Raw genomic sequence first — 25,113 nt, forward strand, 5'->3', positions numbered from 1 at the left:
AATCAAGTAGGTGAAATTGGGTTTAACGTCTCGTTAAAGCTAATTTCACTTACATAGCGACGTGTAATCACGTGTGGTTAGTTGCTTGTACTAGTCCGGACTTACGCCGGTTTTATAGTGTTAGCCCACTGAGATACCACGTCGAAGTTTAACATGGATACCCCACTCAGACACATTGTACTGACTCCGAGGCGACTAGGTTCTTGTTTTATTACCTTAATGCCGAACGCCAGGCAGGGTAACAACAAGTATCTTGTAGTGTTTTGATAGTCACGACCACCGACCTTACGCTCTCCAGGCAGACACTCTAACCACTGGACCATGGAGGCGATAAAAAACATGTAAATCTTGTGTGGCGTTAAATAAACAAACGTTATGCAAATAAAACACAATGCTTAAGATGGGAGTATGCGCTTGTGATCACCTCAGATCTAGTTAATGTATGTTGTGAGGCTACGATATAGCACATGTGATTTACCCCCTCCATGACGTGGCCAAATTTGAATAAATGTGTCTATGTTCGTTGCTTAAAAAATGTGTTCAGTGTCAAAATTATGCTGTCAGAAGAAAAATCGACTCATCACTGAAATTAATAGAACAATTAAATATTCATTTAATAAATGAAAATAAGTGTGTGCATTTAAGACATAACTTTGCTTTGTGTGCGTACCGATATGTGTCTCGTGCAGTTTTGTTTGTGTTAAGTATCTTGCACTTCAGACTTGCCTTGAATCGAATAACAGGTTTTCAAGGTCGCTTTAAGCGTATTGCTCAGATTACCACGTATTTAAAGCTTTGGGAACTCTCCATAGATTTCCCGGTCACGCTGACCAAGATTGTCCAATATTTACACTTGTTTAAACACTCAGGCGTCCCAGTCCGTGTTTCAGTGGACGCCTCAAGTTTCCCCCAGCACCACAGTGAACACCACCGCCGTGGTAACGCCGCATGCTGATGACGTTAACGTTGATTCTTAATTTCAAATTTATTTGCTCCAATTTACAGTTACAGTTTAGTTTTTTAATACTTGGATTATGGATTTTGTTCTCAAACTATAGTGTTGGTGTTTTGAATAAAATAAAAAATTCAATTCATGTGGTTAGAAATGAAAAAACGCAGCGAAACAAACATGAATTTCAAATTTGTGATTTCTTTAACATTGGATCCGTAAACCAAGTACTTAAGAATACGCCTTATATCTTTATTATTCATATGATTTCATGTTTTGCTCTTTTCTTCGTTGAGCAATCACAGCATCACAGATTTGTTTTCGATCATCGAAAGGTCGAATGGAGAGTTTATAACAGAAAAAGAATGTGTGCTCTTGCAATTAATCTGCTTGCCACAACGCTATTGACTTTAGAATTGGAGGCATTGAATTGGTTTCTTTTCCCAGATATGTCGTGTATTGGGATATTTGAACATGTTTGTGATAAATTCAGATCACTTTGTGCTGTGATCTTTGATGATGCAAATCTTTGTTTCAAGAACTGTGGTTAGTTTACCTATGTACATGTGTCTAAACATGCTTTCGCAGCTTTCAAATATATTTTACTAAAATTTAAATCTACGGGGTTTTCTGTACATGGTACTAAATGGGAAATACAATAATATATTCATGTATATTACATTATAAACCTACATATAAAACCTAAAAATATATCTTTACTTCTAATATTGTTTTATTCATCTTAAATTAATTAATAAGAAGTATAACACAGAGATTTAACTTCACTATGTAAGGCCTCTTCGTATGTAATTGTATGTGTCAATGAGTAACTACATAATATTGCTATGAATTCTTTTGTTTTACAGGGATGAGGACAGAAAAAACGCACCTGCCTAGCTACTTCTATTACTACAGATAACCTCACGTGATGACGTAGCAAGATGAAGTAACCTTGCATGTCATTGGTCGAAAAATCTTCAGAGCACCAATCGCAGTTGAAGTTGCTTGGGCGCGTCATTTGAAAATGGCGTTCTACTAATTTCAAAGACACGCGACGTTCCAGACCTGTCTTGTACTAATGCTAATTACAAACCATGTTCCGATTCTGTGTATATTTGGCACCAAACTCAAGTGCCCCTTTTTTGCTGATAATCCTTAAGGTGCTATACATGTATGTTCAGACAGTATTAGATAGTGTGTCGCCTCTGTGTTAGTATTTAGTTATCAGGACGTAGATCTGTGAACATTATGCTTGCGCTGTTAATATGTATATAAGAACTTCAATCTATTTGTATGTTTCGTAATATTGCATGTACATTCAAAAGAAGGGAGCGGGTGGTCCAGTCGTCTACGGCGCCGCAATTCACATGCAAAGTTACCTCCCTTTCGCTTATGACGATCCTATCAAGGATCGTGCCTTCGAGTTTCAGATTCGCCTCATTTATATTCCCTTGTTACAACACAGTACCCGTGATTGGTTCGAAAAATCGGTTTTCGACAATCTGCGTCTCTTTGGGCTTTACTTCATCATGAACTGGTACATCGTGATACTAGTGAAATACTGTTCAAAGCGGCTTTGTTATATGGGATGAGACACTGTGTCCAGCAAATATGTAGTCCTATTTGGGGTGTCTTTTGAGACATTAGGCTTGTAAAGGTTAACAGTGCTCAGTCATTCCATCCTTTTCAGGTTGTAAACGAATTCCTTGAAGTGGCACTAGGATCGTACCACCTGGTAGTCTTTAGTGTCATTGAAAGGTTTATCACAATCCGGAGACAGGTGTTCTTGTCGTCTAAGACGCAGCGATTCACTGTTCAGACGTCCGTGCCAAGTTCGAATTCAAGATCCAATCAGATTATGTTTCTTGGTTACCGTGCACGTGGGTTTCACAAAAGTGGTAAATGTCTGAGACCTGCATCATTTCGGACTTTCCCCTCACATTAAGCTGGCACGCTGTCATACAGCTGAAATACTGTTCAATGCGGCATTAAACCAAACTCCCTTAGGAATATCCTAATGACACGGAGACGATGTACCAGGACCGCACAATTAGTTCAAAGAAACTGGCAATGAGCAAAACACTTTGGAGCCTAGTACCTCTTTGATTGTTTCCTGTGTAACCTCATTTATTAGTCTTACAGCTAATATTGACATTAAAATGCGTATGCTCCAGTGCTTTTTGTACCATAATCATAATGTCATTCATCTGTCTTCTGTGTCATTCCTGTTCACGTGTCCATAGTCTACTTCAGGCCTTTACAACAGTACCAGCAACCCTAGCTGCAACCATGTGGATCGTCTTCAATGAAGCTTGGTTGGCCCAGTGGGCACGGTGTTCGCTGTGCAGAGCTGCGTCCTCTAAGTGTTAGGACTCGCTGATCGTGGGTTTGAATCTCATGTTCTTCCCGATCGTTGGTCTGTCAGCTCCCTACCGGTGCCCGTTTATTTCCCCAAAGGGGTAAACGACAACGGTCTGTGCTTGCGTCCAAGCTTGCATGCCGTGATATAACTGAAACACTGTTTAAGTCGGACCTGAACCAACTCACTCACTCATCCAGCTTCTGATATGAATGTCATGACACCTCAGCATAGGGCTAAAAACAGAATGTGACTTGAACATCGTAACGGTGAGCCTCCATGTCTTGTTTTGTATACGGTCAGGGAATTTGCGGTGTTTTATTCGCGTTATGATATTACTCATTCAATTATAATAATTATGCATTAAATTTAGTTATTAGTGCCGATATTGTGCATCTTGATGCTTGAAAATAGACTCACCGATGACGTTGAAATAATCGCATACTAAGAAACATTTTGTGAGTTCTTCTCAGATTGTTTTTTGTTCTCAGATTATGTTTTTAGCTCTGGAGCTGTCTGATGCACTTTTCATCAAATTCAACCTTTAAAAATGAATCCCAATAAAACACACTAATCTAAGCAATCTAGAGAACATTTGTTTCGGACAGTAGTGTATCTGCTCAAAACGTTCAGAACTTTATCTAAAATATCGATGTTTAATTTCCTTAGTTTTATGATTGTAAATATCAGTTATTTTGAGTCCTGTTCCTTGTCCCTTGCTCCAGACTGTTACAAGCCATTTCACGGTCAGGTAAAACGGATACATGTTACTTTGTTAGACATATTAATGACAAGCTAAGCTGCTGATTTGCATAATGGCATACACGCAAGTAGGCCTTGTCCAATGTTTTACATGACTTTGTTTAAAAAACATACTTGTGTTAGAAGTATTAGGAGTCTAATAAAGCGTTATTTCTGGACACCCAGTGTGTATATCTGCATTCACACACTTGTAAATTGACAAAAAGTCCTTAATTTATATATGTGATTAAATTTATCTTTATCGATGCCGTCTCAGTTTTTTTCCGGCTTGCAACCAAAAGACAAATGAATGCCAATGGCGATGAACATTGACTGAATTGGGTTTTACGATGTTGTTAAATGTCTCTTTCACGCCGCTTTGTGTGAGTCAGAAAATGTGGGGTGAAAGAGCCATGCACGCACGCACGCACACGCACACACGCACACACACACACACACACACACACACACACACACACTGACATACCTACAGCCAAACCCGTGAAGATCCAGGGTAGAATAGGTCTTCAGCAACCCATGCTTGCCGTAAAAGGCGAGTATGCTTGTTGTAAGCATCTTCCCGAGGCAAGAGAGTTAACTGTCTATTAAAGTCCAGTTTCCACCCTTGCCGAACTAGGCTGGTATTATGGAGTTATATTTTGGCGGGACTAACGAGTCTATGCATAGTCCAATCAAAATCGCGCACCGAAATCGAAATCCGGTTCGTAAACTGACGTGCAGATTCCGGTCGATTGCAAGGTTTGCAAAGCATGTTCACCGCAAACTCGTTGTCAGCAAATATTTTCCAAATCTTTACATGTTTTTAATCAAGGTGCTCACGTGATTTGACGCATTTCGCGATATAAGACCCGTTTTATCACAATATAGATCTTGATTATCGATCAGATAGTCCTGACTCGGCGCCACCATTTTGTGTGAAACAAACGCAAGTGATGCGAGAGGTGGAATCTGATTGGTCAATAGGATAGGCTTAGAAGGGGCATAACTGGTAATAGCCACTGGTGGCGCTACGATCGAGCCAAGTAATTCCAGCCTAGTTCCGCAAGGGTGGAAACTGGACTTTTAAAGTCAGTTTACTCTCTTGCCTCGGGAAGATGGTTGTAAGCGGCGACTAAAGGGATCGGGTGGTCAGGCTCGCTTACTTGGTTGATGCATGTTATCGATCCCAATTTCGTGGATCGATGCTCATGATGTTAATCATTGGATTGTCTGGTCCAGACTCGATTATATACAGACCGCCGTCATATAGCTGGAATATTGCTGAGTGCGGCGTTAAACAACAGACAAACATACAGCCATGGTCCCGTTACGCAAAGCGTCCATATCGCTGGGACGCTCTATATTTAAGTAATGGGAGATAGTGGAATTAGGCCAGTGACTCGAGCTTCGACTATCTAACTCCAACAATAAGCATAGCTTACAAAAGCCGAATTGATACGATCGCTTTGTGAGAATTGTCAGAGATCAGGGCCCATTTAAACTTCGTTGCATCAGGCAGTACCGTTTCCAGTGAAATTCTGCGGACGTACAAATAAGGACACGTGGCAACGTTTAGACGTTCTTGGCCGTAACCATCCGGATTTCCATTTATTTATTTACTACCAATCTGTTGTGAAAGCCAACACAAACCACGAACCTTACCTGGGTAGTACAGCCATGCCCTCATCTCCTCATATTTTGGAAGGTATGAAACATTCAAGCCGGCAAGACACCAAAATGATTGTAAGAACATATTTATTCCAAACATAAATACACAATTTAACCCTGTTATAATTTAATTTGTATAGTATATATATTAAGACACCTTTAATGTGTTTATATGGTTTCTGATCCGCGAAAAAAATTGATATCAAGTGAAAATGTTACATGATATATTTTTAGTAGAAAACATAATATATATTCTAAAATCTATACGTAATATAATAGAAATATTTTCTTAAAACATGCCTACAAAATATGGAGGAGAATAGTTTCCAGTCCATTTATGAAACTTAATATTTTTAAGAACGGTATAAAATATAAATCCCCTCTCAATCTACATGACATAATCAAAGATGGTAATCGTTCCCTCAGACTCCCCCATCCACAGTCTCCCCGCCCCGTCAAAGCTGAGGGCCCGGGGGTTGACGCCTCTCGTTAGTTCCTGAATGAATACGCCCATCGGGGACAGAAGCACGACAGAGTTGTTTCCCTTGTCGGCGACAAGGACGTTGCCCTCAGCGTCACAGCACAAACCCTCTGGACAGAAGCTACAGCGTTGTGTGGGGAAAGTATTCAGGAGGTTCCCCGCTATGTCGAAAAAGAAAACGGCCTTGCGCTTTGGGTCAGATACGACGAACACCTCGGCGTCGCCATCTTGAGTGACTACGACACTAGAGGGCGCTTTTAGAATGTGAAGGTCACCATTTGCGTACACACAGCGAATCTGTTTAGTTTCCAGGCTGAAATGAACGGAAGGATGATGTCTGAGGTTATATAAATTAAAGAAAAAGAGATTGTGTTAAAATATTAACGACAGGTTTACGGGAATATTCGGTAAGATGGAACTGTTAATTTGGTTGAAATAAGGGAGTGAGTGAGTGAGAGAGTATGATTTTACGCCGCTTTTAGCAATATTCCAGCAATATCACGGCGGGGACACCACAAATGGGCTTCACACATTGTACCCATGTCGGGAATCGAACCCGGGTCTTCGGCGTGACGAGCGAACGCTTTAACCACTAGGCCACCAGACCGCCCCTGAAATAAGGGAGTCGTAGTGGAGTACTATAAGTGTATTCTTAGTTACATTTCATATGTTTATGAAATACATTAATGTCCAATTTCAAGATTTATTTAAGAGAATAAATCACACTGTTATTGTGCATACACGTACTGCATCTCAATTTTCGACGTGGTCTAGTGGTAGAGCGTCCGCCCGGAGAGCGGAAGGTGTGGGGTTCGATCCCCGGCCGCGTCATACCAAAAGACGTTAAAAGGTGGTACTTGTTGTTACCCTGTCTGGCGCTCGGCATTAAGGGGCTAAAACAAGGACTGGTCGGCTCGGAGTCAGTATACTGTGTCTGAGTGAGGTATTCATGTTAAACTGCGGCATGGTATCTCAGTGAGCTAGCACTATAAATCGGCATCAGTCCGGACTAGTACAAGCAGCCACACAAACACATACACGTACATGCACGTCGCTATATAAGTGCAACAATCTTGGACGCGACGTTAAACCTCACCTCACCTCACCTCACCTCAATTTTCGAAATTTGGGTAATGGCAGTGTTTAAAATACGGCCTGTTTTGCTGACGTACGGTCTCACGGCCGGATGGTGGAGAGTTAAAGTTACTAAGATGACAATTTACCAGCTAATTGTTATTTTCTAAGAACTAACATTAATGAGTACTAGTCTTATGCCCCCCCCCCCCCCCCCCTTTGTTTCCTTTGCTCGTAAATTAAGAAAATTCTGCACTGACAACATTTTATCTGGTCTGGTAACTTTGCAATGTTGCCAGTGCGGTTGTCTGATTGACATTTTGGGGGAATTTTATACACTGCAGAACTTTATGGTAAAGTGTAGTTTAAATATGGCGATATCGCAGCGTCCATGTTTTGAGATCGACACTGGATTGCAGCATCTCAGCTTCAGGTTTTATAGCGTTTCTGAGGAGATGTCGAAAATGTCACAGCTACAGACTAAGTGCTCATTTTATAGGCTCTTTCTGTTATTTAGTTCCGTCGTGCTGACGAGAGTGACTGTGTAGACATATTATCTGAGTTCCATTCACCTGTATCTGTATATGCCGGTTCCAATGCCCGCCTTCTCCTTGCCGCAGATGATAAGCTCCCGAGGGTCCCTGACGGCGAGCCCTGTGGGTGTGAAGGGCAGTTCGCTGGTGCGGTACGAGATGGAGCTGAACTGTGGCAGCCGTCTCTGGCTCAGTTGTCGCGGTGTGGACGTGCATAACGCCAGGTTGGTTTGCCCCAGAAGTAGCGCACAGGAGGTGTTGGGCACGGCGTCGTAGGTCTGGATCTTGTTCCCGACTTCGTCAACGACGTCCAGGTGCCGGGGGCTCGAGTCGTAGCCGATCACAATCCCCAGGCTAGGTATTGGGACAATGAATCTGATGCCTGCATTGTTAGGCCTAACTTTAAACACGGCCCGCTGTATCAGGCCGGGTCTGCTGGGCGTTACGTTGAACTGCTCAAGAACAGGTTGCTGGACATTCTCCTCAGGTTGTCCAGTAAACAGGCCAGGGGTTGTCGGAGGGTCCAAGACAGCCTCCCTGTCATCTCCCCCGCTCATATCCTTCTCCGTGCTGAGATAACCAAAAGCACACTCAATCTTTTGAGCCAAGCCGTCGGGGTTTTTACGATCGTAGACGACGCTGATTTTCTCTATGAATGCTGGGATGCTCCTTACAGTATCGTCTGCTTTCTCCTTGAGGTAAGTCTTGTTTGCTAGAAGGTCAAGGACACCGGACCCTTTCATCATGTGTTCTACTCCCTGGGTTACCTCCCCTAGACTGCTGATGCAGGTTCCCACTTGGAGCTCGTGAGATTCCACCTTGCTAGTCTCTGTCACTTTCAGATGGTCCAGTAGTAGCAGCAGCGACTCGCATCTACAACAAATCAACCATAGATATTCGGAGACCATTACGTTAGTCTGCAACTCATGAACTTAGACAATTATGCATAAAACCCTCCAATTTTGAAAAGAGATGCTTTCAATATTCAGCAACTAGCAAATGGAATGCTTTGACTCACGACATCAAATCTTCACAAAATCTGACCATCGTCAAGAAGAATGCGAAAATTGTCCTTTTTAACTGATCTGCGAAGTCGTTCTCATTATTATCAGCATCAAATGGGCACAGAGCATACAGCATGGTGTATGCTGCGCTATATAACTGTATTATAATTATTATGAAAATCATCGGACAATTAAGGCATCATCAAACGATACTGCCAGTGTGTCTTTTCAGAAAAATATGGGTACAATGTGTGAAGCCCATTTCTGGTGTCCCCGCCGTGATATTGCTGGAATATTGCTAAAAGCGGCGTAAAACCATACTCAGTCAGTCAGTCAGTCAGTCAGTCAGAAAAATAGGGTACATGGTCCTTATGACATCTATCAATATTACAATTTTTTATTTTGATGTGGTCGTATGTGCATATGTGTACATTTACTTGATTTAGCCTCCCATCTATAAAGCCCCAATGGGAACACTTGCAGGATTTCGGTATACATATTGATAGTTTGTGTATTCGACTTCATGAGCGTGTGTATTCATATAAGCCCTGGTTTTAGTCATGCCAGTTACCTGCTGTCCACCTTGTGCTTGATGTCCTCAGCACACGTCTTGATCTGGTTGGTGACGGAGCTGACCTGGGAACAGAAGTTGTCCATGTAGCTACGCCTGTCCTCACTCAGATCCCCGAGGACCTTCCGGTAGCGCTTCACCCTGGCATCAAGCGTGTGGAGCTGTCGCTGCGCATCGCCCACAACCACCGCCAAGTCCTCCCACTCGTGCCCCGAGTGTTCGTGCATCTTGCACTGCAGGCAGATGGGTACCCTGCACCTCGCACAATACGATACCACCCACTCCTTCTTATATGCGTGGGTGGGGCAGTACAAGTCTTTGTATGAGATGGCGTTGGGGTATTTCTTTTCTCCGAAAACGGTGACGTCTGTCTCAGAGCGGCCGCCATTTTTCGTATTTTTGACCTTGACCTCGGATTCCTGTTTTATGAGGTCGGTGAACTCTTGGATGTAGAAGTTCCCTTGGAAATGGTCGACCCCACCCTCGGGGAGGCGGATCTCGGTGCGGCAGAGGGGGCAGGGGAAGCGCTGTAGCTTCACTGTGTTGAGAACATGACTCCATAGACAACCCTTACAGAACGTGTGGAAGCAAGGCAGGATCTTCGGGTCGTTGAACAGATCGAGGCAAATGGTGCACGTGAGCACGCGGTCCTTGAGGCGGTACTTGGACAAGTCAATGTTGTGGTCAAGGGCTGTGGACATGTTTGGAGGTGTCGTTTTTCTCAGTTTAGGTGGAGAGTAACTGACGTGTGTCAACTTCCGAGTTTCGGGTATATTTTTCAGTTTAACTCTGAAAGAAAAAGAGAACCCGACTTCAAATAGTAACGCTGTCGCATGCAGCTATAATAGTAGCATCAAACAAACCCGATTGATAGGTGTCCGGTAAAAAGGATGTCAGCAAAATTAATATTTTTTAAGACGTTTACCAGGGGCCCACTTGCACAAAGCGATCTTAGCGCTAAGATGGTCGTAACTCCCATACTTTAACGTAGGCTTAAGATAATCTTAACGCTAAGATGGTTTTGTGCAAGTGGACCCTGGTCAGGTGTGGGTCCCATCACATGGTTGGGTCCATTTAACGTTTATCGATATCACGGTCCATAGATATGTACAATTTCAAGATATCACAATCAGATTTATACAATTAAATATTCTATTTTATGATATCACAAGGAATATCATGGAATTTCTAGCCCTAGACGGTCAAAGATGTATAAGTTTAGTTTTTATTGAGTTGTTTATTTTGCTTTTCGCAGACGACATTGTTTTGTTTGACAGTACACCATTGGGATTGCAAATGAGAATTAACAAACTAGATTCCTATTGTCAGAAATGGAAGCTTACAATAAATACTGATACAAGTAAAGTTATTGTATTTAGAAAAGCTGGCAGGTTGAGGAAATATGAGAAATTTTATTTGGGTAGAGAAAACCTAGAAATCGTTAAATCGTATAATTACTTGGGCGTTCATTTTTTTAGTTCTGGCAGTTGGTATATTACACAGAAAATATTAGCTGAACAGGCATGGAAAGTGTTATCATTAGCTAGATCATACATTAAGGATTTTTATAGTTTACCACTTAAGGTCTTATTGCATATTTTTAATGTAAAAATTGTACCTATTTTGCTATATGGAGCCGAAGTTTGGGGTTTTCACTCTTCGCCTAATATTCTTCATGTTCAGGATAAGTTTTGTAAACAAATACTAAGACTTTCTGTCTCGACTCCGAACATTGTAGCTCGTGGTGAGCTTGGCAGGTACTCTTTGAATGTCAATATACACATTAAGATAGTTAAATATTGGATGAGGTGCATAAGTCAAAGGGAAAATATAATATTGTACAATGTATATAGATATCAGTATAGTTTAGCAGAGAAAAATATAGATTGCTGGGCACTAAAAGTAAAAAACCTATTGTTCACTTATGGTTTTGGACAGGTATGGATGGAGCAGCGTGTTGTCAATGTCCAACAATTTCTATTCGAGTTTAAACCAAGATGTCTTGTCATTGACGTTCAAAATTGGCTATCAGACCTTGGTAAATATTCTAAACTTGAAATGTACAGACAAATTAAGGTGCAGTTAAGCGAAGAAGATTATTTTAATGTAATTAATGTAAAAGCTTATTGCATAGCGTTATGCACGTTCCGCTGTTCCAACCACGACCTAATGATTGAGAACGGTCGACGTCTCAAACTTGACCGTAAGAATCGCCTTTGTCCCTTTTGTGTAATACCTAATATTGAATCAGAACTACATTTTTGTCTTGAATGTCCATTTTATCAGGACTTAAGAGAAAGCCTTATTCTAGAATGTTATTATAAATTCCCATCGAACAATAAGCTTATTTTATTATTCACATCACAGAAAATCACGGTCATAAATAATTTGGCTAAATTTACCTTTTTAGCTTTAAAGAAACGTAGTAAATATTTTGCATAATATGGATGTCCATCATTTAATATTTGCATAAACAGAAACTGTAATCATATTATATGGCGCTTCAACGCTTAATATGTCAAGTTTCATCTATAATGGGCCGGTGACCCCTTTACCGTAATAAACACACTCTACTCTACAAGTTCATTGTTTACTTATGAAAAATAAGTTAGGTAAGGAGTCATTTTACCGGACACCTTCCGTCATTTGGGTAAGGAATGTGCGCGATCTCCTCTCTGAAGCAGTTTCTAAATCTTTTCAGGGACCATTTTAGTCGCCTCGCTAAAATAATAGGGGTTTGGAGGAGCATTACGGAATAAATAGTTTAATTCCAAGGAATCAAAATGAAAAAACATTTCACTGAAAGGGTAGAACGAACTTTTCCGGTCCCTATATTTATGTATTGAAGGGAATACACAACGTACGGTTATGATCCAAGCATCAGAATCATATAGATAAACTGATGCAAAAGATAAGCATTATCCTTATGTTCCACATAATGCAGATATTTATATCCAAAATTTCGATCCAAAACATGACTAGCAGACAACGTCACGACGTTTTGCTTTCAAATTAGGGAAAGACGAAGTTTCTGATCATACAACATTATGCAAGATATAAGTTGACCAAAGTTGATAATCCAAATACCTGTATCTTCTAAAAGGACAGTATCAAACCTCTGGCTTCCCGTCTCTCCATCAACTGCTTGTGTTGACGACAAACCCGTAGTCAGCGAATGACATCATAATGGCGTGACGTCATAAAGTCTTTTCGTCACATTGGTTTTACGTCATATTTGCAGTAGGTGTCGGGCAGATCCGTGACTAACTCGTGTCATTCCGGGACGTCGACAAACCGAAGACGGAAAGGGGCGAGTAGTGACGAATGGTTGCTATATTTCCGTAAAGTCATTGTCAGGCCAGCGCCCTTCGGTGGCGTCAGTCTCGGGTTCCCTCGGTTTATTTCGCAACCTATTTTTATGGGAGGGTTTGAGGTGAGCCGATTGCGTAGGAGCTAGTTTTGCACTGTGTGATTTGCCCAAGATGCATAGCATCGCCAAGATGTTACCTTACTTCATTCATTGGTGTAATTACTGATCATTTCGGCACGACAAGCATCATTCGACTCGTCTCATTCACATCAATATATAGATACGGGATAAGCCATAGGAGGCGAGTCCATGAACCCGTGAAGGTCCGGAGTAGAATAGGTCTTCAGCAACCCATGCTTGCTGTAAAAGGCGACTAACGGGATCGTGTGGTCAGGCTCGCTGACTTGGTTGATGCATGTCATCGTATCCCAATTGCGTGGATCGATGCTCATGATATCAATCACTGGATTGTCTGGTCCAGACTCGATTATTTATAGACCGTCAGATAGCTGGAATATTGCTGAGTGCGGCGTTAAACAACAAACCAACCAACCAATCCATGGAATCCAAACGAAGCGCCCAGGTTGAACACATTGACGCGCTCGTAAAATCCATCCTGTGGAACTATCACTGCTGTTTTCGTGGCGATACAGAGCAAGAGATTCGTGATCTAGGACAGGCCGTCTGCTGGACTGACATTTTGTCCAAGAAAAAAATTATCTTATTTAAAAATATATATCTTCAAAACAAAAAACGCCAATTGGAGCCCAGAACAATTGTTAATTTCAGGTTATGCAATCTTGACTTGCCAAATCATTGTTAATTTATTCTCCAGGGTCTTACTCGCTGCAAAATTGTATGAGTGAGTGAGTGAGTATGGTTTTACGCCGCTTTTAGCAATATTCCAGCAATATCACGGAGGGGGACACCAGAAATTGGCTTCACACATTGTACCCACGTCGGGAATCGAACCCAGGTCTTCGGCTTGACGAGCTAACGCTTTAACCACTAGGCTACCCGACCGCCCCGCAAAATTGTATGAGACAACGGGGAGAGGACATTGACATGTCTGCTTGCCATGAACACGTGGCTGCTAATGAGCTGTTGGCAGTTTTACTACTAAACAGGATCCTTTTAGATATGTACTACTCCACTTTTCCATGGCTGCGATTTCAGTTTTTTGTTCGTGCTGGTTACGGCAAGGGGCGAGTGATGACGAGTGGTCGTGGATTATTGGCTTAACCACCCACACCTAGTTGTACCCTGACCATTTTATGTTAAATAAAGACATCTCTCTTGAAGAAATAGAAGTAGTAATAAAAGGCTTAAAGAATAACACGTGCGCGGGAATAGAACCTGTTGGCACCTTTGCCCTGCTCGGGCCGATATAAACATACGTATTTAATCTTGTTCTGAACACCGGATGCTTACCATCGTCTTGGGTCACGGGAATAATAAAACTAATATAGAATCTATAAGAATATAGGTAATGCTCTGGATCCTAACAATTATAGGATCCTACGAACGATATTTACTACTTCCAAACGCAGTGTCATTTCCAATTTTATATTTCCGAACATCTAACCACAATCTGCCAATAGAAACTGGAAAATGGCTTGGTCTACCTGTGAGGATAGATCATGCCATCTCTGTGACTCTCCTGCAGTAGCAGATGAATTACATTATATCTTTAAAGCACTGCCTTTGAAAAAAGAGAGAAAACAGCATATCAAATTATGTTTGTATGGTCAAATTTTGTATAAACTCAAAGCCTTTTATGCTCGCAAAACATGAGTGAACTTCAACATTTATCACAATATATTCACGTGTTTAGCACATTTGAGAATTTTGTGACTATGTTGTAAGTCGAACCATTCTTGTCATATGATCCTAATATTTTTAATATGTACTTTGTTGTATTGTCTCTTGTACTTTGAGAAATAAATATTGATTGATTGATAACATAATCACAATTATGGGAGGTCGAGTAAGACGAGGATTACAATCGAGGTTTGTTTGGTTTGGTTTGTTTGTTGTTGAACGCCGCACTCAGCAATATTCAAGCTCTATGACGGCGGTCTGTAAATAATCGAGTTTGGACCAGACAATCCAGTCATTGACCTCATGAGCATCGATCCACGCAATTGGGAGACGATGACATACATCAACCAAGTCAGCGAACCCGACCACCCAATCTCGTTAGTCGCCTCTTACGAAAAGCATATTCGCCTTTACGAGATTTGTAATGAGGTGGTAATTTCTTTAATGTGTCGTTGGTTAATGAGAACATTAAGAGTTAAAAGGGAGGTCTCTTTAAAAGATAACAAAAGATTTATCATTCGTGCAAGAATGAAACCATGACAACAATACCTCATGGTGAAATTGTTATCATTTCATGTATGCTGAAATCACAAAGTCTCAAGTACATGGTGGTGGGTGTACTTGAACGAATCCATTGACACAAGTAGTAGTCAGAACTTTCACAGCCACGCTAGTGTACAATTCTGCATACATCAATGTAGTTGGGGTACATTTCTGCAGTACCTGTACCAGTGAGTGAGTGAGTATGGTTTTACGCTGCTTTTAGCAATATTCCAGCAATATCACGGCTGGGGACACCAGAAATGGGCATCACCCCGGGTCTTCGGCGTGACAAGCGAACGCTTTAACCACTAGGCTACCCGACCGCCCCAGTACCTGTACCAGACAGCGACAACCCTAGTAGGGAGAACCCGTGAAGATTCCCATCCACAGGTCCCAAGAACATATGCTTGTTGTACAAGGGCAACTGAATGGATCTGCTCTGTGATTTCATTGATTGCCTGTCCTCCTACCTGACAGCTCAGGATGGTGCTCCTAACATCAATCATTGGTTTGTTTTGTACAGATTTCATTATTTACAGGCCACAGTTATATAGCTGAAATATTGCTAAGTGCGGAGTTTGAAACAAACAACATTTTCAGAAGCACAAACAACATAATGAACCATATAGGTATATATACATTTATTAATGCCTGCTTTTAGACATACATTTCAAGGATCATTTTTACACGATTTGTACAATTAATTAAATAATAATAAATATTAGCAGAAGGAAACTGTAAAAGAATTTTAAATTCTGAAACGATGTTTGTATTTACAATGAGATCACTATCAATTTACACGCATGTATATCACAATTAGCAAAACCGAAATCATGAATAAGTTACAGATGTTTTACTCGTGGAGTGCAGTTAAATGAACATCATGAACAAATATACTTGAGGGTGTAAGGCCACAATAAATTATAAGATTTTCATCTATTCTTTTCAATATTGGAGGTGGGAGGCATTATTACGTTAACATTTTCCATGCACTGTTCAAGGCATTCATGAAGCATGCATGTTTGATGGGACTATGTATCTCGGGACTATGTATCTCGGGACTATGGATCTCGGGGACTATGTATCTCGGGGACTATGTATCTCGGGACTATGGATCTCGGGGACTATGTATCTCGGGACTATGGATCTCGGGACTATGTATCTCGGGACTATGGATCTCGGGACTATGGATCTGGTGTGTTTCATCATGTGGAGAAAGAAGGGAACACTTTAGCGACTTCCTTTGTAGGTACATGGGACAATTAAATTGGGCGGGGTCTTTGGTAGTGAGCTTTCTGCATTAGAACATCTAATAATTAATTCATTATGGCCTAGCCAGACCCTTGCCTGTTTCCGGTGTGGACTAAGTCCATCATTATTACAAGTCAGTAGCATGAATGACTAATGTTTAATGCTACAAAGACCTTTGACAAGTAATCTAGTTTTATCATGACCTGTCAGCTTCATGGGGAGGAAAGCCTACATTGGCACAGGTCACAGATTTGGACCACTTTGGAAAAACCCTCCGGCATGGAGATAAAGCTGACAGACCAAAGAAGGATGAACCACAACCAGCCAGTCAAGATGTAGATGTGGTTTGTATCATTTACGTAGATGAAAGTATCATCTACATAGACGATTTATTTTTGTTAGACTGTGGCACTAATAAGTATCCATACAATCTTCCACCTTCAAAAAATCATTTTTGTTATATGAAACGTATTATTCGAAATAATGATTATATGCTGTTTTTCATGGTTTGTGCAAGTGAAGACTACCTGTCAAATGTTCATCTGTTTTCCTTTTCAAATAAAAGCAAATAAATCAGGTAACATTTTAAAACAAAGTTTTCTTTTTTTTATAAAATAGTTCTAAATGCATACATTTCAAATAGACATGCACACACACACACACACACACTAAATACTGTGGTTATGTTTTAATTTTTCTTACTACTTTTTTGACAGAGTTAAGGTTCTAACTTTGTTTATAATGTCACAAGATGTACTTGAATAACTAGACTGTAGCCCAAGCCTTGCTAAACTCGGGGTCATTTCTAAACAGACAACAATAACCAATCATGAACATTTAAATTATGTAAATCATTTTTGTAGGCATGCAAGTACCATATCAAATTGGAATCATTAAAAAACAATTCTATAGGGCAAGTGGCATTTTCACATTATTAGCTACATACAGGTCTATTTGTAAAGATGGTAAAAAACTTTGATAAACTTCTACAATTCACAGAGCAGTTTTGAATTCATATCTCAACCATCATTATACCTTTTACATACCATATCAGAAACACTAAATTTGAGTACATCTAGTTGCTTAAATAATATATCCATTATGGCTGACATGACAGCCATCTTGGGACATGGGTTGACTGAAATAGGCATAAATGTATCACATTATGTGTTTTGATACCATTGGCATTAGATGTGACATTGACCTTTCAAGTGACCCATATTAAAGCAAGGTCATTCCTCTTCATTTAGCTCCGTAAAAAACATGGAAACAAGAAATAGCACTGATGAAATCAATTGATTTCATGGAATACACCAAATATATGTAGGTACTCAACAGACTTGACAAATTCCCAAAGAATATCAAGATAAATGGTCATTATTTTTGTCATATCTTCCACTCAACAGAACATCAAGTTTCTGTTTATGCCATGCAGTAAGTTTTAAATAAGGGCATCACAATCTGACCTTGGATAAACACCTCAAGAAAGTCTACATAAGACCCAATTTTGCTCACAACATGATGAACATATATAAATGAATGTACATTTTCAAAGCTCACTATCAAAATATAAATGACACATTTCCATACATATGACTGAATCTGATATACACAATATTATCACAGTAGTGTGTTCAAGTATATATACTTGATGAAAATATACATTTGTACAAGTCTTTCTTTGGAATGTGCAAGCACAGGTGCGACTAGATATTGGGAAACAGTGTTGAAAAAACAGGACTTCTTCCTTATCATTCCACATGTCAACTTTCCACACAGTTCAAAATATTCTGACATTGATAAAATCGTCAAATTACTTTTTCACAATTTCATTAGGTGCATAGAAGTTTTAGACACCAGTTTGAAATGCTATTAGTCTAGCAACAAATGTTCTATATACAAGCTATTCCATGATACATTATTTCTGTAAACATGACTAAGGCATGTAGTGCCACAATATTCTTTTCTATTTTTTTCATGCACACAAACAGTTTAAGCATATGATGATACTAAAAATAATCATTTTTATCGAGAAATAAAAACCTATTACTTCTGATGAATTAAACGTCTAAAATCAATCAATCATTGGGCATGCATAAATTTGTACAAAAAGAAATACACCTCACCATTCAAAATGTTTTTCCAGCTCTAAAAGTTCTCTTTTTTATTTGGCAATGTATCCCAATGTATACTTGAGATTAAGTTGGACACCTAAACATTTTGTTATCACCATATAAGTCACACTTTTGTTTTAGAAATCAGTATTTATTAAATAAACATTAAACTTCAATTTACTTGACAGTTTTGCTTAGATAAACTTGCAACTAATATTAAAACTACACAAATGCTTTAATGTCAAATACCTACAATTTGACCAGTTCAAAAAATCACTGATGACCTTGAAATGAATCTTGCAAGCACTAATCTAAATGTCATTCACAAGATATCCTTATTAAGACTATTTGACATTAAATCTATCAAAATAGCACTTTTGTAGCACTTTTAGAAAAAGAAATGATTTTTCCAGAAATCATCTTTTTACATCTTGAAACATTCAATTCCTTTCATTAAAGCATCATTATTATTTTCTGACCAATTCACAGATTACTTATTTTAAAGTGGGTCATGCTATCTCCAGTTCTCAATGATTCAAATGTATCATTTATATGTAATTATAATCACCTAAAACAAAACAAAAATCACTCAAAGACTTGTCCAGGAGTCAATCTCCCCCAACAAACAAAGACAGAGTTATCTCCCCTTGGGCAACCTCTAAACACTAAACAAGCATCAATATGTGCTGGCAACACTAAATCATACCTTGTACTATTCTCTCAAGTTTGAATTGGCAAGAAAGTTTGCAAGACACAAGGCAAAAAACATGCTGGAGCTTCACTCTATTCAAGTAACAAATACGTCTTTGCAGTTGGGACAAGTTACCCCTCCTTTCGACTTACAACCAGTTCTGGTCATTTTGGATGTAAAGAGTAACCTCCCCTGAGCACATTTCTTCAGTCTCTGCCTGAGGCTTCCACCATTATGCTCAACTAGAACTGGCTTCACTCTGTCTTGTTCTCCTGTGCAATACCACGACGGGCAAAGCTCACAAGACTCTTCAGCATCTTTCACTGACCACATCAGGGCAGGGTCAACACCACAAAATTGGGACTGATGACACAAGGGCTGTGTCCAAGGGCTGTGTTCATGGGCTGTGTCCAAGGGCTGACCGTGTTACCATCAGGATGAAGGCATCACTGGGAAGAGATGGTGATGTGACAACCATGTGTGAGTATGACACCCCTCCAGGGGCTCGGGGCCCACGTGTCAGACCATGTTCTTGAACATGATATTAGGCAGCGCATTCCGTCTCCTCCTCCACTGGCCCAGGTCTCGGGTCTGCTGTTTGAGATGTTGGACCCACAGCCTGGTGTTGCTTCCTTCCTCTGCCTGAAAGATCATCATCATCATCATCATCATCATCATCATCATGTCATTCTGATCATCATCATCATCATCATCATCATCATCATCATCGTCATTCTGATCATCATCGTCATTCTGATCATCATCATCATCTGATTGTCATTGTCTCCATTTCCAAGTATCAAATTACATTTACATGTGAGAGGCTGTAGGGTAGCCGAGTGGTTAATGTATTCGCTCGTCACACCAAAGGCATGGGTTTGATGCCCCACATTTCTCATTTTGCCGGAATATTGTGAAAGGCAGTCTGAAACCCAACTCACTCTCTCATTCACTGATAGTGTGATAAGATAATACCCATGTGGTGCCCTGGGTTAGAATAGGTCCCCATCCCACTGCTGGTTGCGACAGGCTACTAAACTGTATTTAGTGGTGGGGCTTGTTAACTTGGATGATTGAGTGTTATAGTGCCCTGATTGCATGGATCACTAATTGCTGATGTAATAGTCACTGGTTTGCTTGGACCTGACTCAGTATTTACTGGCCACCATGAAATAGCCTGACTGTTAAAAAACGTTCGCTCAAGATGGTATAACACATCAGTCTTGTCTTACCCCAAACAAGCAACAAATCAGATCAAGATAGTCTTACCTTGAAGACCAGAGCCTCTCGACCCCACTCATGGAGCTCGAACACTTCATCAAAGTCCGGGTCAACCGTCACCACACACTTGTCCAACATCAGCGGGTCCTGCAAGGAAAACATGAGCATCATCACCATGGAGTCCTTCAAAATAAGACCTGTGGAGGCCAAAGTTGTAATAACTTGGACCCATAATTAATAAATGGGAGCTGCAACAGAGATAGCTTAATGCTATCATGACCTTATCACACACAAAAAAGAAGCTTTTCAACTAAAATTATTTTCCTTAAGGGTGAAATAAAACATTTTTATTTAGTCTCAAATCTTTTCAATGGTGTCTTTGGAGTCTTCTTGGAGTGAAAACTTCTTGGAATTGTATCTGGCCAAACCAGAGTGTTCAACTAATCCCCCATTATTCACCTCTTGCATCACCCAGTACCCCACATGGGCCTATACACTTCCTAGATACCGGTAGCTGATGACATAGGAGGGAGGAGCTACAGGGTTTATCTAGACCTACTCAGAGGCTGATCCCCAAATCTGCAGTAAACTTCCAAATTGGAATTAAAAATTCCTGTTTGATGTTTATGTAGTTACAACTAATATGACTCTGTTGAGGTGACTTGCATATCATTTTAACAGGACTAATAAAGAGGAAGAGGGTTAATGCTTAGTTTTACATTACTGAACTGAATTCAATGTTACAAAATCTCAGAATTTAGGAAAACAAGACCTTAAAACAAAATCCCAATTTTCAACAAAATACTGATTTTCTTCCCAAAGTGCCTGCCAAGGTCAATTAGTTGTAGTCTCAAATAACTCCCTGAGCTGATGTGAGACGAGAGCCAAGAAGCACTCACCCTGACAGGCTGGTACTTCCCGTTCTTCTCCCTGATGAGCACCACGGCAGCCTGCTGGACAAAGTTGGGCTTGGGGAACACCAAGTAGTGTTCACGATCTCGTTTCTCATGCTTTGCCTGCACAAACAGATCATGCATGATATTAAACCACAGGAGACACAGCAGTAATCGAGGCAAGGCATTATCACACTAAATTTACAAGATATGGTCATTTGATCATCCAATGGTTTACAGAAATAAATGTTCACAAAAGTAAGATGTAAATTTAGTGTATTCGGATTGTTATAAGATGCTTAGTCAGAAATACTTCTTAGGGGTTGAAAACCCATAACACGAGGATATAATATGAAATCGTTACCTCTCATAACAATCACACCCTCCCAGTTTTCCATAACAACAAATACATTTCAAATACCTATTCAATTATCTTTCCAACTGAAAATCATTTATTACAAAGATTTTCTATAACTGAAGAATCGCCTGCACAAACAACAGGGCCCCATTCAACAAAGTGATCTTGGCGCTAAGATGATTGTAACTCCTATACTTTAACACAGGCTAAAGGTTTGTTCATGTTATCGGTACACCATTCAAGAAATTATTATTACCACAAGATCTCCCAATCCCCATATATACCCCAGTAAGTCCCCTTTTATGAAAAGCAAGTGGTACTGGGAGCTAATTCTGCTCCAGAAAGCACACAGGTATTAGGGCACTACTGGACCATGCTAGCATGCAGCATTCAGTACATATAACAATCCAGCTCACCTGGCCCAGGGTAAGAAGTACTCCATGTATAGTTGTGAACTTGAGATTCTTGCACCTCTTGGCAGCCCAGGTGTGATCTGTGGGTGTGGCGTACATCAGGCGGCTCGTGATCAGGTCATTCACCTCCTTCTTGTTCCAACCCAGCACCTCCATGGCGACCTGAATGGATGAATGGTTTCATATAACCCTGGATCCCTTAAGGTGATAAATACCTTAGATTCATCATTTGAGGGATGTCAAAACACTGGATTAATTAAGAATTGACCTTCACTTTGTGTGAGTTCATTGGAGTATGAACCTTCATAGAGTGAGGGCCAAACTGTATGAAACGTCGGAGCTTGCAAAAGTGAAAGTCAATTCTTATAATTTTATTGACTCTGAACCTACCAGTTCTAGTTTTTGCCCCACAATGCCGAGTGCCAGGCAGGGTAACAATAGTGAGTGAGTGAGTGAGTGAATTTGGTTTTAAGCCGCTTTTAACAGTATTCCAGTTATATCACGGCGTGTCAGCTTAATGTGGGAGGAAAGCCCGAAGTGATGCAGGTCTCAGACGTTTACCACTTCAGTGAAACCCACAAGCATGGGTGCTGACAAACCTAGAAACATAATCGGGGCGAAACGGGATTCAAACCCACAATCATAGGTTTCTGGCATGCCCAAGGGACACAAATCTGCACAGCGAATCGCGGCGCCTTAGACGACTGGGCGGGCTACCCGTGCCCCCAGGGTAACAATCTTTAAACGTCTTTTGGTATGAAGCAGCCGGGAATCGAACCCCAACCTTCTGCTCTCCAGGCAGACACTCTATCCACTAACACCACAGAGGCAGTTCATATTTGAGGACCCATATTAGATGAACAAAAATTATCTTAGTGCTATTTGTATTAATGAAATACATGTACATAGTTTGAGGTCCACCCCTCCCCTAACACTGTAGTCAAGATATCAGAATTTAAATAGAAATTAATTATACAAGACACAACTACAAATCAGTTGCTCTGAAATAGCTTACCCTGTTGACTTCAATCTTCTCAGTAAGGCTATATCTGCGAGACTGGGAACGTTTTCTCTTGATTCTGAAACTACCTGATCCAGTCAACTTGGTTTTCTGTGAAAAAACATACAGCACAATACTTTATTGTCTGACAAAAAAAACACATAAAAAATTTTGCATCATGAGGCCAGCACACCACTGTGATCAAGCGATATTGATTTGAAAACACATGTATCTACAGTCATAATAATATGGGGCAAAGAAACTGACAAACAAAACAGATTTAATTATAGATTTTTCAACCAAACCGTTGTTTCCTAAGGTTTCAGTGAAATGTCTGTAAAATGTTAGCGCAGCTGATTTGTTTTTTACAGCGTTCCTGACGTCAAGCTTTGATCTTATTAATGAAGTAATGCTCAAATGCTCACAGCATTAATGTGCTCGAGAATGTCTTCAATCTTGCCCTGAGCCACCTTGATATCTTCCTTGTCAGTGTGGAGAGACGGAGTGGACTTGTACAGCCGGCTGAGGAGGAGAGGGTACCTGCAGCAACGTCAAACAAATTGTAAATGCACAGAAACCTTCAACAGCAAATATAAAGAATGGAGTTCTTTTCTGCCTATATATGACCCATGTTACTAATGTAATTATTCTATCTGATCCTGTGTCCAACATTTTGAAGATGGTGTCCCATGTTTCTGCGACCATGATACCTATTAGTAGATCTTTTCCGGTTGTCACTTATCTAAGTACTCTACATATTCATTAGTTCTGCACCATGACTGTGGAATATATTTATTTTATGAAAAAACAAACAATTTAGAAATGTATACAAAAGCAGGGCTAGCTCTATTCCACAATGAAATCAACATAGGGAAAATTATTTTTTAGAGCTTAGAAGGGTATTGTGTAATAAAAGATTTCATAAATGTTTGTCTACATATTCATCAGCAATTATGACCACCAAATCACCAATGTACTTGTCTCCTTTGGAAAAACACATGGTATAGTGAGTGAATGAGTGAGGTTCATCAACCATATCTCAGCCATGTCGTCACTCACACAATTAGGTTGTGTTTGTTTGTTTCTATGCTACCACTCAGTCATATTCCAGTATATGACAGAGGCTTGTAAATAATCGAGTCTGGACCAGGCAATCCAGTGACTGATACCATGAGCAACAATTGATGCTGTATGGGTACAATGACATGTAATCAAGCAAGTCACCGACCACCCGATTCATTAGGTCCCCTCATGTGACCATCATAGGTTGCCAGGGACCTAGTCTAACATAGGATTAGGCTAAAGGCTTCAGGCACATATTGCCTTTAGCCATGGACATGGGCTTAATTTTAACTAATTGCCCCAACAAAAAGATTGAAGTGAGAACTTACTTCATGATCCTCTGGACCGGCACCATGAGGAAGGACTTGAGATGCATACGTCGCAGGAGGGAGTTGTCACGCTGTATGGCCTGGAGGAAGGCATGCACCAGATCCTTCTCCTTCTCAATCTGCTCCAGGGACTGGGAGGCCTGACCCTGCACAGGGAGGACACAATTGTAACCCTTGCTCACACGGTCACCAATATCTCAGTGATATCACGCCATGCAAGTTGTGTTAGGACATTCTGCAGATGGCATCTACATTGGCCAGATGAGAAATGAAGGTTTTGTTCCAGTCTTGTTTGTTTGTTTGTTTGTTTGTTTTATGTTTAATACCACACTCAGCAAAATTTCAGCTAGGTATATAATGGTCCTGTTAATAACTGAATATAAACCAGACAAACCAGTCATTGATACTATGAGCAATATTCCACAGAAGGACCAGAGGATGACTATATCCCCCTGCATAAAGTGTCGGGGATAAAAAGGGGATTATTTAAACAGAAAAATATATAACAACTGCCTATCTTGCAACGAACATGTCCTGTATCTTACACCCACCTGGTTGACGCAGTAGTTTTCAAAAGCAAGGAACATAGATGATGACTCCACAAACAGGCTGCCAATACACACACTGGACAGGTTCTGAAACAAACAAAAATAGTGTCACCAATTCCAGTCAGTCTTGTTCCATGTTACTTCAAGTCCAACTCAATGATGATGTGTCTGTGGAAACA

General features: G+C 40.4%; 3 protein-coding genes across 9 annotated transcripts in view; 1 reads left to right on the forward strand and 2 right to left on the reverse strand.

Moving 5' to 3' along the window:
- Window positions 1-4,315, forward strand: part of LOC124134712 (von Willebrand factor D and EGF domain-containing protein-like) — a 116,534-nt gene extending 112,219 nt beyond the window's left edge. For 3 of the 4 annotated variants that reach the window (XM_046499751.2, XM_046499753.2, XM_046499754.2), the window contains one exon: window positions 1,816-4,315. In XM_046499751.2, coding sequence (XP_046355707.2) covers window positions 1,816-1,868 — 53 coding nt within the window. In that variant the 3' untranslated portion in view covers window positions 1,869-4,315. Of the gene's footprint in view, window positions 1-890; window positions 939-1,815 lie in introns of all 4 variants that reach the window. The other variant, XM_046499752.2, reaches the window with a different exon arrangement.
- A 1,472-nt stretch (window positions 4,316-5,787) lies between these two features.
- On the reverse strand, window positions 5,788-12,567 carry LOC124134711. Its single transcript, XM_046499750.2, has 4 exons — window positions 12,468-12,567; window positions 9,381-10,169; window positions 7,845-8,678; window positions 5,788-6,511 (listed from the first exon to the last, which is right to left on the reverse strand). Exons 2-4 carry the CDS (start codon window positions 10,079-10,081, stop codon window positions 6,106-6,108), a joined length of 1,941 nt encoding a protein of 646 aa, XP_046355706.2. The 5' UTR covers window positions 10,082-10,169; window positions 12,468-12,567; the 3' UTR covers window positions 5,788-6,105.
- Window positions 12,568-17,443: 4,876 nt separating this feature from the next.
- LOC124134710 (uncharacterized protein DDB_G0284459-like) overlaps window positions 17,444-25,113 on the reverse strand; it is a 118,573-nt gene continuing 110,903 nt past the window's right edge. For all 4 annotated transcript variants that reach the window (XM_046499749.2, XM_048381780.1, XM_046499748.2 and 1 more), the window contains 8 exons: window positions 24,938-25,021; window positions 24,387-24,532; window positions 23,421-23,535; window positions 23,011-23,106; window positions 21,999-22,157; window positions 21,231-21,347; window positions 20,380-20,478; window positions 17,444-19,752 (listed from right to left, as the gene is read on the reverse strand). In XM_046499749.2, coding sequence (XP_046355705.2) covers window positions 19,630-19,752; window positions 20,380-20,478; window positions 21,231-21,347; window positions 21,999-22,157; window positions 23,011-23,106; window positions 23,421-23,535; window positions 24,387-24,532; window positions 24,938-25,021 — 939 coding nt within the window. In that variant the 3' untranslated portion in view covers window positions 17,444-19,629. The remainder of the gene's footprint in view (window positions 19,753-20,379; window positions 20,479-21,230; window positions 21,348-21,998; window positions 22,158-23,010; window positions 23,107-23,420; window positions 23,536-24,386; window positions 24,533-24,937; window positions 25,022-25,113) is intronic.

Source organism: Haliotis rufescens, unplaced genomic scaffold (assembly GCF_023055435.1).
Source record: "Haliotis rufescens isolate VD_foot unplaced genomic scaffold, xgHalRufe1.0.p SCAF_4, whole genome shotgun sequence".
NCBI classification, from domain to species: Eukaryota; Metazoa; Mollusca; class Gastropoda; order Lepetellida; family Haliotidae; genus Haliotis; species Haliotis rufescens.

Excerpts from the sequence above, each read along its gene's own strand:
- LOC124134711 (XM_046499750.2), bottom strand. The coding sequence starts at position 10,081 with ATGTCCACAGCCCTTGACCACAACATTGACTTGTCCAAGTACCGCCTC. Across the intron at positions 8,679-9,380 it reads AAGCACAAGGTGGACAGCAG|ATGCGAGTCGCTGCTGCTAC; the intron begins GTAACTGGCATG and ends GATTTGTTGTAG. Across the intron at positions 6,512-7,844 it reads ACCGGCATATACAGATACAG|CCTGGAAACTAAACAGATTC; the intron begins GTGAATGGAACT and ends CGTTCATTTCAG.